At 34.0% G+C, this 14,297-nt stretch overlaps 1 protein-coding gene across 4 annotated transcripts in view; it reads right to left on the bottom strand.

Annotated features, from left to right (window-relative positions):
- The window catches only part of USP47 (ubiquitin specific peptidase 47), an 85,124-nt gene that overhangs the window by 21,278 nt on the left and 49,549 nt on the right, over window positions 1-14,297 (bottom strand). For all 4 annotated transcript variants that reach the window (XM_081154654.1, XM_081154653.1, XM_081154655.1 and 1 more), the window contains 8 exons: window positions 10,038-10,133; window positions 9,808-9,960; window positions 6,861-7,028; window positions 4,829-4,960; window positions 4,312-4,388; window positions 3,698-3,753; window positions 1,276-1,388; window positions 445-549 (listed from right to left, as the gene is read on the bottom strand). In XM_081154654.1, the coding sequence (XP_081010780.1) occupies window positions 445-549; window positions 1,276-1,388; window positions 3,698-3,753; window positions 4,312-4,388; window positions 4,829-4,960; window positions 6,861-7,028; window positions 9,808-9,960; window positions 10,038-10,133 (900 nt within the window). The remainder of the gene's footprint in view (window positions 1-444; window positions 550-1,275; window positions 1,389-3,697; window positions 3,754-4,311; window positions 4,389-4,828; window positions 4,961-6,860; window positions 7,029-9,807; window positions 9,961-10,037; window positions 10,134-14,297) is intronic.

The raw sequence follows: 14,297 nt of genomic DNA, 5'->3' as shown, positions 1-14,297 counted from the left end.
TATACTACTGATTTACTTTATAGCACCTAAACAATAAAATATTGGCAAACTTTAGATAAATATTTTTTGTCTTTTCTTTCCAATGGATTATAAATTCCATGAGGGGCAGTGAGCATGTCTTGTTCACTGTGGTATCTCTAGCACTCCATGTAGCCTTGCTCATTCTAGTGTCTCTAACATCTAATATGGTAGGCACAAAATAAGTATCTGCTAAACGCATATAAAGAATAATAAATATTTTTGTGAGAATTTCTCAAAACCAAGTGAGTATGTTTCAAAGAAGAGGTATAAACTATACTTTTTAAAAGATATATGATTTAAATGGGCTATCAACTTTATTGCAAGTACTTATATTACTATCAACTACAATAAATACTGTGGAAAATATGTTGATACTGTTATCTAAAATCAATAATTAAATGCTAACAGTGCAGTTAAACTTACCTTGTAAGCCATTTCCACTGCTTCCTTTAATGTCTTATCCTTATGAACCTCCAATTTATTTTCCATCATGACTTGTTTCACAGGATGCAAACAGAATAGTTTTATCTAGAAAGTGTAAAATACAGTCAACAATTCAGCGGGTCATGAGTCAAAGCTTAATTCTTTTGCAGACAGCATTTTTTCCCTAACAGTAAAAAAACTGTAATTTTTTTAAAAAACATACAATGGGATCATCTCTCTGGTGTCTCTTTTTCTCACTTAATAATTGGTAGTGACTGTATCTCAGGTTATTAAAATTTTTTAAACGTTAATTTTAACAAGTGTATGTTTCTTTGTAAGCATATATCATAATTTATATAATCAGCCCCCCTATGATATACATTCAGGTTGTTTCTAATTTTTCCCTAGTTTGGAAAATATTATGATGGATGTTCTTGAGCTCAAAATTTTACAGCAACTGTGATGATCTCATTAGATAATATTCTTTAAGAGAATTATATATAAAATATAAACTTGCATAAGGCTCTTGATAAATTCTTGATAAAGTCTACTGAATATCTATGCAGAATTTATTCTTCTTGTAGTAGAATGTGACAACAGTCATCTTATTGTAACCTTACAAGCACTGAGAACTATCACTGTATGACAGTGTTTTTTTAATGCATATTATAAAATCATATCTTACCTCAGTAATATAGTTTGGTTACACTCCTTAATGATCATGATAACATAACTGTCTACACAATCAACCCAATTAGTCAGCTATGAGAATCGCAGTTAAGCAAACTGCAGTAGCATTTTTTAATTAAAAGTAAAATTATGAAATCTAACCTTGCATGTGTTGCGCTCGATTTCTCGTTGCCTCTTTTCTTGTTCTTCCAATTCTCTCTCTCTCTGCACCAAATTTTTAATATGTTCTGGATATTCATCTACTTCTAGAAATTCTATTAATAATTAAAACAGGGTAAGACAATGTCATTGAAATTGAGCTTCCTTTAATTTTGTCCTACCAGCTTTCCATTGTATATAATTCTATAGCTCTCATCAAAATATATCTCAAGTACCTGAATCTCTCAACTTGAAACATGAGCTGCTTCCAGATAAAGGTAAAGAGTTAGTTTGTAATAATAACACATGATTAGGTCTCATATTTTAAAAAGTCACATATTTCTCCATAATAGCAGCATTTGGCTCCAGGAAAACTATGTAGATTAAGATTTTTAGAATAAAAAAGCTTCTCTTGGAAATAAAACTATTTCTGATTTCAAATTGCATTATCACCATAAAATTATGTGACCCTGGGAAAGTTTACTTCTCCAGGCCTTGGTTTCTTTACTTTATTACTAACACATACCCCATAGGTATTACCCTGGATATAATAAAATGTAGTAAGTGCTGTTGCTGCTGCTATGACTGAAAATGCTATTTATTTATATACTATTCCCTAATACAATTATCATTTCTTTGTTCTCAAAGCAGTCTTTAAGCTGCCTTCTAATCAAAGAATTTCATATGTAACTAAAAGTATTAAAAGTGACATTATGAGACTATGATACTGTTTAATAAAGCCAATGATTATTAAACATAAATGAGAACAATTTATATTTAAAAAATCATGCATCCGTGGAAGGTAAGAATCTACTGTTCTTAGAAATAAGCTCTACTTCTATAAATATTCCGTATCATACATATAGCGCCCCCTGGTGTTTCATCACCAACCGAGAGTCCAGGAATGAAGAAAGAAAAGCTGAGTTACTGCTCTATTGAAAATATCTGGAGTGGTGGGTGCCAAAAGGACACATGAACTACAATCCTGGCTCTGCCTTCAGGTAGCTACGACACTGGACAATTTAGTTTTTTGGGTTATAATGAATGATTACTTCTACTCTGAAATTTTTGTTCTGAAATGACTTCTTATTATGATTTCCTTTCTTTTCATAAATCCTACAGTAAATTATTGAAAAGCCACTGTATGACAGACCCTGGACTATACTGCTGGGAAAAAGATGACTATGTCCTAAGTCTTGAACCAAGTGAAGTCACAGTCTAATGAAGGTTTACCAAAAAGTAAACAAAACATTATACTGCTTAAAATAGAGTTACTCATAGCATGGAAGTTCCTAAATAAAGAAAATATGTTAAGATCAATGAGAGTGAATATATTATTTTAATTATAAAAAGAATATAAGCAAGCATATCATCTGCGTATATAACTATGTTCATGCACAAACACACACCTCTACCTATTTGTAATACTGCTTTAGTTAGAGTAAAAGTTAGCAAGTAAAAACAGGAACTGCAATTTTTCAAAGTGATAATTACAAAAAAGAAAAACAAAAAAGGACAACCCCGGAATGCGTTGTATATAGGATTACTTTGGGGAATTCTTAATAAATTAAAATAGAGTAAAGGAAGCATACTAGACTCATAAAACTTTACTTGCTTTTTAAGCAAACAGCAAAGATACTGAACTCTAGTTCTTAGGAACATTTCTAGAGTGGTAAATGGGAAGTTTATTTCATCTATGGTCCCCATTCAAAGCATGTAGATACTAAATACCCAAAAAGATTGTAACAGAAAAAGACCTAATAACTAAATTTGAGTTTGTACTATGTACCAGACATGACGCTAAATGCTTTAAATATGTTCTCTCATTTAATTTTTTACAACACCCTTTAAAATACTACAATTATTCCCATTCTACAGATGTGGAAAGTAAGACTTAGGAAGTCAAATAACTTGGTCTGGGACACGCAGCAGCTGGTGAGTTATGACTGCTTCACAGGTCTGGAGGTTATCATCGCTAAACCAAACTGCATATATTTTAAAAAAAAGTTCAGCCTGGCCAGGCGTGGCTCAGCGGTTGAGCATCAACCTAGGATCCAGAAAATCAAGGTTCGATTCCTGGTCAGGGCACATGCCCAGGTTGTGGGCTCAGTCCCTAGTCAGGTACGTGGAGGAGGTAGCCAATAAATGACTACTCCCTCATCAATGATGTTTCTATCTCTCTCTGCCCCTCCCCCTTTCTCTCTCTGAAATCAATAAACATATATTAAAAAAAAAAAAAGTTCATTTTTCCCCAAGTGTTTTTACAGTTACTATGAACTCATAACAGTTTTTGTAATTAATTCTTTCATGAATAAAAAAACTTAATTGTCCTATCGGTTAAAAGTGATTATCTGGGTTTGTAAAACTTGCAAAAGAAATTAGTTTATACTACAGATTGAAATGAAGTAACTATATGTTAACATACTTGCATTTCTTGCTGGATCCTTCAGTCTATATATCAGCATATATGCATTTGTGGAGCTAGTAAAAATACAAAAAAGATTAATAGGGACAGAAAGTAGATTGTGAAGATTCCATTTCCTAGCATCAAATATTTATTTAAAATATTTTTTGTTGCTTCAAACAATTAGAAAATCATGAAGCTGTTCTCAAACAGGTTCAACTTTAAAACATCCAGGAAAAAAAAAATCTACTTTGCTTTTACTGATACATTTATGAGAAGATTTCATAACTCCTCTTCGTAACAGTCAATTCTTCAAAAAACCCATGTCCTAGAATGATTACTACAGCTAAGTCAGGAGTCAGCAAATTTTTTTCTGGAAAGGCCAGACAGTAGAAGCATGATCTGTGTTGCAATTACCTAATTCTGCTGTTGCAGTGGGATAAGATCAATACACAATATTTAAACAAATGAGTATGGTGATGTTTCAATAAAATTTTATTTCCAAAAACTGGAAGTAGACTGGATTCAGCCAATGGGTTATAGTTTGCTAACTCTGGGTTAAACCTTTCTCATGGTGAAAAATGTCAAGAAGCTGTAAGTAATTTATAAACACTAAAAATTCCCAAGTTCTTTACCTTGCAAAAGCACTGGAGTAATACCCTCTGCTTCCTGAAGATCCACCATGTGTTTTCTTAATGTCCTCTTGTGTTATCTAAAAAGTTGTTACATTATTTACTTTTTGGTGAAATCTATAACACCATTACCTTTATGGCAATATGTAACCCAATTTTTAACCTCAGAGTTAAATGGACCACACATACCAATTCACAAAAGTAAATCAGAGTCAGTGGCTGCTAGTGACCAATCAGTTTTAGTGCTCTTAAACACCCCCCATACAGGCCCAGGACAAGAGGGAAATTGGGAGTCTATCTGTGGAAACACTCAGGCAGCCCCAAACAAAACAAAACCAAGAAATAACAACAGTAAGCAAAGCAGGAAATTTACTGAAAGCAAAAACAAAAGGTTGCTTTGGTATGTGTCTTAAAATGCTTCACTGGACACATTCAGTCTCTCATTTCAATAAACCCTGTCATTGCTAGAAACATCCCTACTCGTCTTTTAGAATAATAATCTAAAAAAACCTCTCCTTACCCTGCTGACATGCTGATCATTGAAGCTGTACCACTGATCATCACTGAATGACTTTATACAAGCATAATAATGCCCACCAGCAGCACTCCCGGAATGAACCATAACGGAGAAGAGCTCATAGATCAAGGAATTCTAAGGGGGAAAATAAAGGTAACTCAAGAAGAGGGAAAACACTTATTTGCACATTTTCTATTCTCTATTAATACATAGTAAAGCAACATGTTAGTTGTCCTATATATTTATTATAGGTTAACGTTCCTCTAAGAGAATTAAAATGGCAAGTCACCATATATTTTATATGCCACAAGTTTCACAAGTTTTATTCAGCGTATTCCTTCACATTTTAATTATACTATAACCTCTGGAACTATGAGTATCAAAATATAATTTATTTATTTATGTAAAAAAGAACACAGTAGTCTGAAATTTTAGAAGCAAATGCCAAATATAAGACTTCTAATATGCACAGTCAAGATCAAGAAAACCCAAATAACTTTGTTTTTTTATTCAAATAAGATTCTATTTCCTTTAAAGAGGAGATAAAGGATATAATGATTTGGAACAGCTAATGTATTTATGTAATATCTGTGATATAGTGATTACTGATTTGACATCTCTCAGGTATGTAAAGCTGGTTCAACAATAGAAAATCAACCTATGCCAGCAATTTTCAACCTTTCCCTTCTCATGGCACACAAAACCTAGACTGTGCTCTCTCACCACTCCTATTCAACACTGTAAGGGAAGTCCTACCTATTTTAATAATACAACAAGAAAAAATAAGACCTAATTGTCTATGCAGGAAAAAAAGCCATGCGTTTTTTGCTTTTAAACCACTGTGTGCAATCCTTGCTTGAATGTAATGTTTTTATACTAAGTTATAATGTATCCCCTACATTATTCATTTCACAGCAACTCACACTTATCTGTCTGCCCTGAAAGAAATAGATTTCAAAAAGTAAAGGGTGATGGTGATGAGAATATTGGTCTTGGTCTAAAAATATATTTATGCAAGTGAAACTCCATTCTCCAATACTGCCTAAAACAACTGTACCTATAATATGACTCTAAGACTGAGCTAGTGATCAGTCTTCATGCTAGTGGTTCATATTCACAGTGCTCAAGATATTTGATCTGCAATTGTCCCCACAATAAAGCAGATTATATGAATGTGAAAGAAATGGTTTGATAAAATGTTAAAAATCACTGACACAGTGACAGAAAACATTCTACCCTAGAGATTATCCAGTTTTGTAGTTTTAAAATTATAATCCATGGAACTATAACATCTTTTGAAGTACCTTAAGGGCTGTCACGGGGGCTGGGGTGGGGGTGGAAGGAGGAAGCACACTGAGGGCTTTGTCTTCCCCCTACCTTAAAAAAGATCAGTTCTGCCCTGGCCAGTGTGGCTCAGTGGTTAGAGCGTTGGCCTGCGGACCAAAGGATCTCAGGTTCCATTCCTGGTCAAGGGCACGCACCTGGGTTGTGGTTCGCTCCCGCCACACCAGATTATGTTTCTCTCTCTCTCTCTAGTCCACATCCGCTTCCTCCCTCCCTTCCACTTTCTTTGAAAAACAATGGAAAAGTGTCCTGGGTGAGGATTAACAAAACAAACACCGTCACCACCACAGAAGATCAGTTCTATTACTGTTTCATAAAGGGTTCCATAGCCAGAATTTTAAAAATCAGGGGATGTGATGCTTTCATTCTGCTATATGAGAAAACTCTCAAGATGTAAGATATAGAGGCTTGCTGCAACTTTCAAGGCAGGAGTCCGACTACTAGGACCCTTTCCACACCACCACCACCCTTACTTACATAATCACAGTTCAGCCTCCCAGAAATTACTGCTCCCACCTGTAAGCACTTTTTCATAAGTTTAACTATAACCACATAAATGCATAACAAACAATACCTTAAAAAGTCTTAATTTTCAAAAATTAAACTTCTTTTAAGGAGACCTTTCTCAGTCACACAGCTACCGCATTATTTATATCTCTTTCAACTAAAAACCACAAACTATAAAAGGCACCTTTTCAAGACCAGGTTTTGAAATCTTTTCAGTTCCACTATTGCTTTCAAGGCAGATCCCTTCATCAACACCATCATCATTGGAGAAATCATTGCTCATTTGATCACTGTGACAACTGCCTTCGTTTTCTGCTCCACTGTCAGTGCAACTTTCAGTCTGAGGAGATTTCTTAATAAAACATAATTATCTTACAATTACAAACTAAATAAAGGAAAAATATATACCCAAGTAAAACGTTTTATCTACATGCTGCTTTTTCACATAATTTAAGGTATTCTTGTTAATAAAATACTTATTTTAAGTAAATTTAGTTTTTCTTAAGAAGTGAGGCTTTAAAAACAATGAAACAAAAGTGTATTTTAAAAGCATTTATATTAATGTCCTTAAAATTCTAATACAACAAATTAGTAATTCAGAATTCTATTAAACCCCATTTGTGTTTATAGTTGCAAAGTAACAATAAGAAATTATTTCTTTTACCAAAAATCAATAAAAGCAGAAAACTTGAACTCCAAAATGAGCTTCTTCTGTTCTCAAATCCCCAAATAATATCATATACTTTCTTGAACAAAAAGTTCCATTCAGTTTATCATTGTGCTAGCTATTATTGTAGACAATCAGAAACAAAAAACAAGACATTGTATCTATCCTCAAGAACTTTAAACTCTAGTGTATAGGAGGTGTAAATGTAACAACAACAAATCATACTTTGCAATGCTTTTCTGATTTTTAAATCCCTTTCATGCATATTTAAATTAAAGAAGTCTACCTTAGAAATCCTCAAACAACTCTTTCCCCCCTTTCCTTTAATATTTTATATACATACCTAAAAATGTTTATATTTAAATAATTTAAGAATTCTTCTCTAAAGCATTGAATAGAAGTTCTTGAATTAATCAAGCAATATAAAATGAGCACCAATTTTTTGCCAAGAACTTTGCTGTAGGGACTGCATCTAACATACAATCTTCATCCCCTTAGTGGATTTAAGGAAAAATAGAAGTGAAATCCAACTTTAGAATTCTACACTAAGTCCAAAGAGAGCATTTCTGAAACTCCTTTAACTAAGCCAGAACCCCGTCTCTTTTCTTTTCCCAAGAAATGAACTTAGAACTTCCTAAAAGTTCCTGTCAAACTTTATAGATTTTCTTCCCTTGGAAAAAATTTCCCTTTACAAGAAATATATTAGGAAAGTAGAGAAGACCAAAGTAATAATGATCTCTGAGTAGGAATCCTACAATAATTATGGCTCCTTTGAAAGTTTGGTTACTTTGGGTAGATTTCCTAGATTAAGCACAAGTGTTTTAGTTATTATTTTAAATTAAACCTTTCAAAACATTACTTGTTCATAATGGGTATCATTCAATGAGCATCTACTTTATCAAAGGCACTCTCTTCTTATAAAAGCTATAAAAAGCAATTATTGTCCTTACTTTATAAACAAGGAAAGTGAGGTTCAGAAAGGCTGCTCTTTTATACTACATCGCCTCTTAGTATTTAACAGCACTAAATAAAATTTGATGAATGTTTAGAATTACTTTTGAGCTTCTGGGAAAAGGCATTTTTATAATTATAGTAATTGGTTCCAATCAGAAAAAATGCTTCCTGAAAGCTTCAAGAATAATGAAGATTTATCACTCTAACAACCATGTTAAGTAATTGTAAATATTCCTCCTCATAATGAAATATTAAGAGTTTCCAAAAACGCGTAGTGGGACAGCCTTGGCCAGGTAGTTCAGTTGGTTGGAGCATCATCCCATTATGTCTAGGTTGCAGGGAAGATACCCAGTTGGGGCATATATAAGAATCAACCAATGAGTGCATGAATGATGGAACAACAAATCAATGTCGCTCTCTCTCCCCTCCTTCCTCTCCTAAATAAATAAATAAATAAATAAATAAATAAATAAATAAATAAATAAATAAAATAAAATAAAATAATAAAATAAAATAAATGTTATTTGGAAAAAACAAAAGATGGATTTAAAAAACAAAGAATAGCCCAGCCATCATGCCTCCGTGATTGAGCCTTGGCCTAGGAACCAGGAGATCTCGGTTTGATTCCCGGTCAGGGCACAGGCCCGGATTGCGGGCTCGATCCCCAGTAGGGGGCCTGCAGGAGGCAGCTGATCAATGACTCTCATCATTGATGTTTCTCTCCCTCTCTCCTTCCCTCTCTCTGAAATCAATTAAACAAACAAAAACAAAGAATATAGTGGGACATTATGAATATTCTACTGGATAAGGAGAGAAACCAGAGAATTAGAGGTAGTCAGCCAGTGGAAGAAACTGATGAGCTTTACCTGTGTAGTTCAAAGTCCCATTCTCAAACTATTTCAACAGTTTTAATTTTAAAAAACCTACTTAGAAAAGGAAAACAGACAAAATACCTTTCTTTTCTAGCTTTGTAACCTAGCCAATTTAAGAGCAGGCAAACCTTGAATGAGAATAATCCAAAAACCTTAATACTGAAAAAGACACTAAGAAAAATACAGGAAATTTAGGCCATTTTACTTAGTTCGCTTGCCCATCCTTCACAGATATTTGTTCTGTGTTTTTTATGTACAAGTGCAGCCCACCTCTAGATTGGTTTGTTTCAACAACTAAGAAAGTTATGAAACATAAAATTATCTCTCAAATTAAAGAAGTAATTCCAGAGTTTGACTTTTTAATCTTTTTAAATAATATCATACGTTACTTTGATCAAGCAAGAATATCTGAAATATAATAATATTTGAAATATAATTTAAGGTGGACAGGAAAAGCGTATTTATTAAACAAAGTTAGTTCTTTTTATAGACTTGGCATTAGAAAATAAGAAAGAAAAAACTTCCATCAAGAAAATAGTCTAAACATCAGTGTTAAGTTACCCCAAATAGCTCTTTTAAACATGACTAACCAAATGGATTAATGAAAAACATAACAAGAAAATATAATAAATGTTTACCTCATCTTCAACATCAATAAATGTACTCATATCTAGCTCTTCCGGAAATGTCATCCGATCATTCAGTTTAATCCTGTGCATGGTTGTATAATCAAAATCAAATCTTTTCAACTGTAAGGTCAGAAGATAAGGGAAATGCAAAAACCGAAGACCCTAAAAAGAAAGGGGGATCTATTAAATACTGACTATTATCTCAGGTGATTAAGTATTAATTTCTACATGGCATCTACCTTTCGTGCATCACACTTCTTCTTACAACGTTCACAAAAATATTGATTTGGGCCATCCAGGATCTCTGGCTGAATAAATGCATGCAATGCTTCCTCCTAATTAGAAAAAAAAAATTGTTTCATAATTACTTAATGATATTAATGACAAGGTCCCAAATATTAAAACATTGCAATTACCAAAATACTTATAAGTAGAATGGCTAGAAAATTAGGAACTCAAGATGCAAAAAGGAAAACAAACAAAATCAACCAAATAATATTTTCATGATAAAAACTAAGCAAAAATATAATTACTTATTTCATTCTGTATGAGATCTGCCTTTCTTAGCACTGCACATCACAATCAGTCATCTCTTACCTAATTTTTATTGACGTTACATTGTGGTATTTGCCTAAATAATCTAAGAAAAATCCTCAGTCTTTAGATTAAAAAGTAATTCCATACTTCTTAGAAAAGCAGTTACATGTATCATTTCAATCTTCTTATAAAAGAAGACATTTTTAAACTGTAAATAACATAGAACTCTTGATGAATCCACACTATCCATACACTTAAAAATCTAATAATCATCCTTAGCTACTATATTTAGAGCCAATCAGTAATCCACCATAGCACTAGTATAAAGGTTGAAAATCACTGTGCAGTCTTCTCACTGCATGTCAGATGCTGCTCCATTTGAAAATGTATAATGAGCGCTTCTGGACTGTTCACCTAGTGTACCGTGCGGTTCTCTTTTCTCCATACAGCTTTAAGATAGAAGCAAGAAACTTAGTGTGAATACTGCTGAAGAATTAGTGGGCATAAAATTATTTAGTCAATAATTTTTCACAATAAAAAGGAATTTTAGTTAATACAACATGTAAGATTGCATACTCTCAAATCTCATTTGATGTCATCTCTTTTCACACGGTCTAAGCGAACTATTGACAATACATATTTATTACATATAAAGAAAAAGAAATGGAATCATTAATACGAAGTATTTTCAAATATTTCTGTTGTTCCTCAAAAAACAGATAAAGGAGCTTGACCTGGCAAAACTGACTTACTTTAAAATAGCTGGCAGAGCTTACAAAACTACTATCCACATATTGTTTGAATAGCTCATTTTGGAGTAAGATCAAAGATATAAAAAGATATTCAAAAAGCTTCTAACGTCATCCATCTCCTATATGGATGGACCACAGGTGGGGGGACCAATTAGCCAGGGGATTTTCCACATGGCCAAGCATTTTACTGGAAGTCATAGGAAAGAACACATTTAGAAAATGATTTTTTTTCTCTCTAAAGCATATGTTAAGCATATAAAAGGTAAATTCTGTAAAAACAACAGAGTAAAAGAAGCTTTCAGAGAAATTACACAGATAGCTTAACACATTGGTCGTTTTTCCAAACAGAGGCCATTTGAACTGGTAAAACACTCAGTATCTAAAAAAATCAGAGCAGGGGTAAGGGGACAAGGAGAGAAGGGAGAGTGAAAAGTTATCTAATTTAAGTTTTACCATACTAAACTAAACTAAGGTACGTGTGTACTGGTCTCTGGGTTATAGTTTATACATCTTCTTTAACCCGGAGAAATGTTTAGAGAACAGAAGATTTCCATTAACTATTTACTCAGCCTCACCAACCTTTACCATTCTGCTGCCCTTGCTTTATCATTAACCCACCCCACACACATTACGTGTTTTTTGCAACCATTTGAGTGTGTTCACACATCATGCTTTTCCTCTTAATATGCCAATGTGACTTTTTAAGAACAAGAATATTCTTAGTTATCAAATTCAGAAAAATGTTGACACAGTGCTTCTGTCCATCCACACTCTGCTTCTGCCAACTACCCTCATATAGCATTTCTCCCCTTCCGGTACAGAAAGGAATCCAGGACCACCTCTTCAGAGTCCTTTTTCTGGAACAGTCCAAAGCCTTTCTTTTGTGACATTAGTATTATTTTTATAGAGGCCAGTTATTTTATAAAATGTTCCACAACTTGTGTTTCTCTGATGTTCCTCATGATCAGATCAGATTATGCATTCCTTTCTAGACTTCTACCTAAGTAATGATACAGCCTTTTAAAGGTATCACAGTTGCAGGCCATGTCCCTAACCTCATTAGCAATATTATTAACTTTAACCAACCAAGGTGTTGTCCGGTTTGTCCACTATACAGTTATTTCCCCCCCTTGTAGTTAATAAGAAATCTGTAAGGAGACCATACAAAAATCATGAGCCTTAAACCTTCCAACCTAGATTTAGCACCCACTAATGGATTCTTGCTTAAACCAAATTTTAATGTAATGTTTGCTTTTATGAGCCAACTTGAAAATCTTTTTAATAGGCAATTTAAGCCCACTCATATTTGATATGACTAATGTTTTATTTCATCTCAGTCACCACTGTATGTTATAATTACTGTATTAAGTACATTTACTGTGTTCCTTTCTCTACGTGTTATGCTTCCTTTGCTGTTTTTATGTTTTCTTTTGGTATTTAGGAAGGTCAGTAATCTTTCTGTGGTGCATTTATACTTTTGTTATTACCCTCAGGTTCTCCTTATCTTTTCCCTTTTCTTACTGAAGCCTGTAGTGTCCAGTCTACCAGTTCTACATGGTTCTCTGTTTCCCACCTATTCAAGTCTATGACCTCGTTCTACTTTCCCTCTCTCCTCTTTCTTGCCCTTTTTAAGAATATTCTTTGTACTTTGTCTAACATTTCACACCATTCTGCTCATGTCCCCACCCTTTCAAAGTTTAGTCCTGAATTCTACAATTCAAGCAATCAGGCGCTCACAGTCCTTTTGCTGGAGCTTCCCGTGATCCCTTGATTGGGCGGAGCTCATTTCCTAATAAACCCCAAAGGAAGGGCTCATGATTATAACCTTCAACGAGTTCTTCAATGTTCAAAACTGGTTCTGTACTGCTGTAACTGAAGGAATGCTTGGCTGGATACTGAAGCCTTGGCCTGTACTTTATCTGCGTTTCTTGAAATTGCTGTTGCCACTTGACTGTTGCTCTTCAGAAGTATGATGTCAGTGCAAGTTATCCTTAAAATTTAATGGTTTACTAAAACATGTCCCAGAGTTGACTGTTCCGGGTCAGTCTGCCAGATAAATGGTGGGTCCTTCAAAACGCAGGTTTAGATTTCCCTTATTCCCAGAGTTTTCCTACAAGAGAGTTTAGTTTTGTTCCAGTTTTCCTCTCCACACTGGTTATGTCGGACATCTCCTTTGCTGGTCTTCCCTTACTATTTTTCTCTGAGATCCTTTTTTTTCCTATTTCATTTTCATTTGATGTCCCTTAGATTTTTATTCCACTTTATTCTCTTTCAAGCACTTTATAACTTACCCTTCACTTCAAGTGTGTTTCATCAATATTCACTGCATTTTTTATTTTTTTAATCCATTTCTCTCCTTAAATTTTTGGATACCAGGTTGCTTTGCTTGTTTGAAAATATTTAATTTTGTCTAGAGTACTGTTCTTCTTTGTACTATGCTTTGTGCCTATTTTCTTGAGGGTTTTTTTTTTTTTTTTTTTTGAAGGGGGTGGATTTTCATAAGCTAAAATGCTTTAATACATATTTTCTGTTTCCATCTAAAAGTGGTGCTAAGTTTGATTTTTTTTCCCTCCTAGTCATTTTGTGGACAGCATTCTTTAGTTTAAAAGTACTTTCTTTTGTCAATGTAGAGAAGTTTCTTGAACTGGTAATGGGAGGAAAGGTTGGCATCTTCTTTCATTTTGCAGGACCCTTAATTTTTCTTTCTCTTCTTGTTTTCTCTTCACTTGCTATGGATCAGAGGCATCAGCCCTTCTCAGTTTATCTCCTTCCCCAGAAGCAAAGTTCCTCCAAGGCTGCCACTTCTAATCCTGCTCATTCTAAAGCTCCTTCCCTGTAGCTGATGCTATAAACTACTAAGTCCAGTCTGTTTGGCACATACTGTTGTACTTTCTCTTTTTGAGGGTGGTTTTGTCTTTGTTTTGCCTAAGTCCTTCAATCCCCTCTCCTCCATTTCATAGTCTCTAAAGCGTCCCACTCCACACTCTCCACATACAGACTTGCGGCAGCAGTGGAAGTTCTGTTGGAACTTGGTGGTTATTTTGCTACTTACAGGTAATTTGAAGTGCATGATATTTCTCCCACTAAGGCAAAAGAAATACAAATGAAACTCAACCCATACCTTCAGACTAAGAAACCAGTTAAAGCTATATTAATAACTTCTTTGTAGGAAAGTTTTGTGCCTTGCTCTGCTGTCCTGTTCCTGGTCTT

Source organism: Miniopterus schreibersii, assembly GCF_964146895.1.
Source record: "Miniopterus schreibersii genome assembly, chromosome: 12".
Classification (NCBI taxonomy): Eukaryota; Metazoa; Chordata; class Mammalia; order Chiroptera; family Miniopteridae; genus Miniopterus; species Miniopterus schreibersii.
The sequence above is the reverse complement of the archived record's forward strand: the minus strand, read 5'-3'. Positions and strand labels throughout refer to the sequence as shown.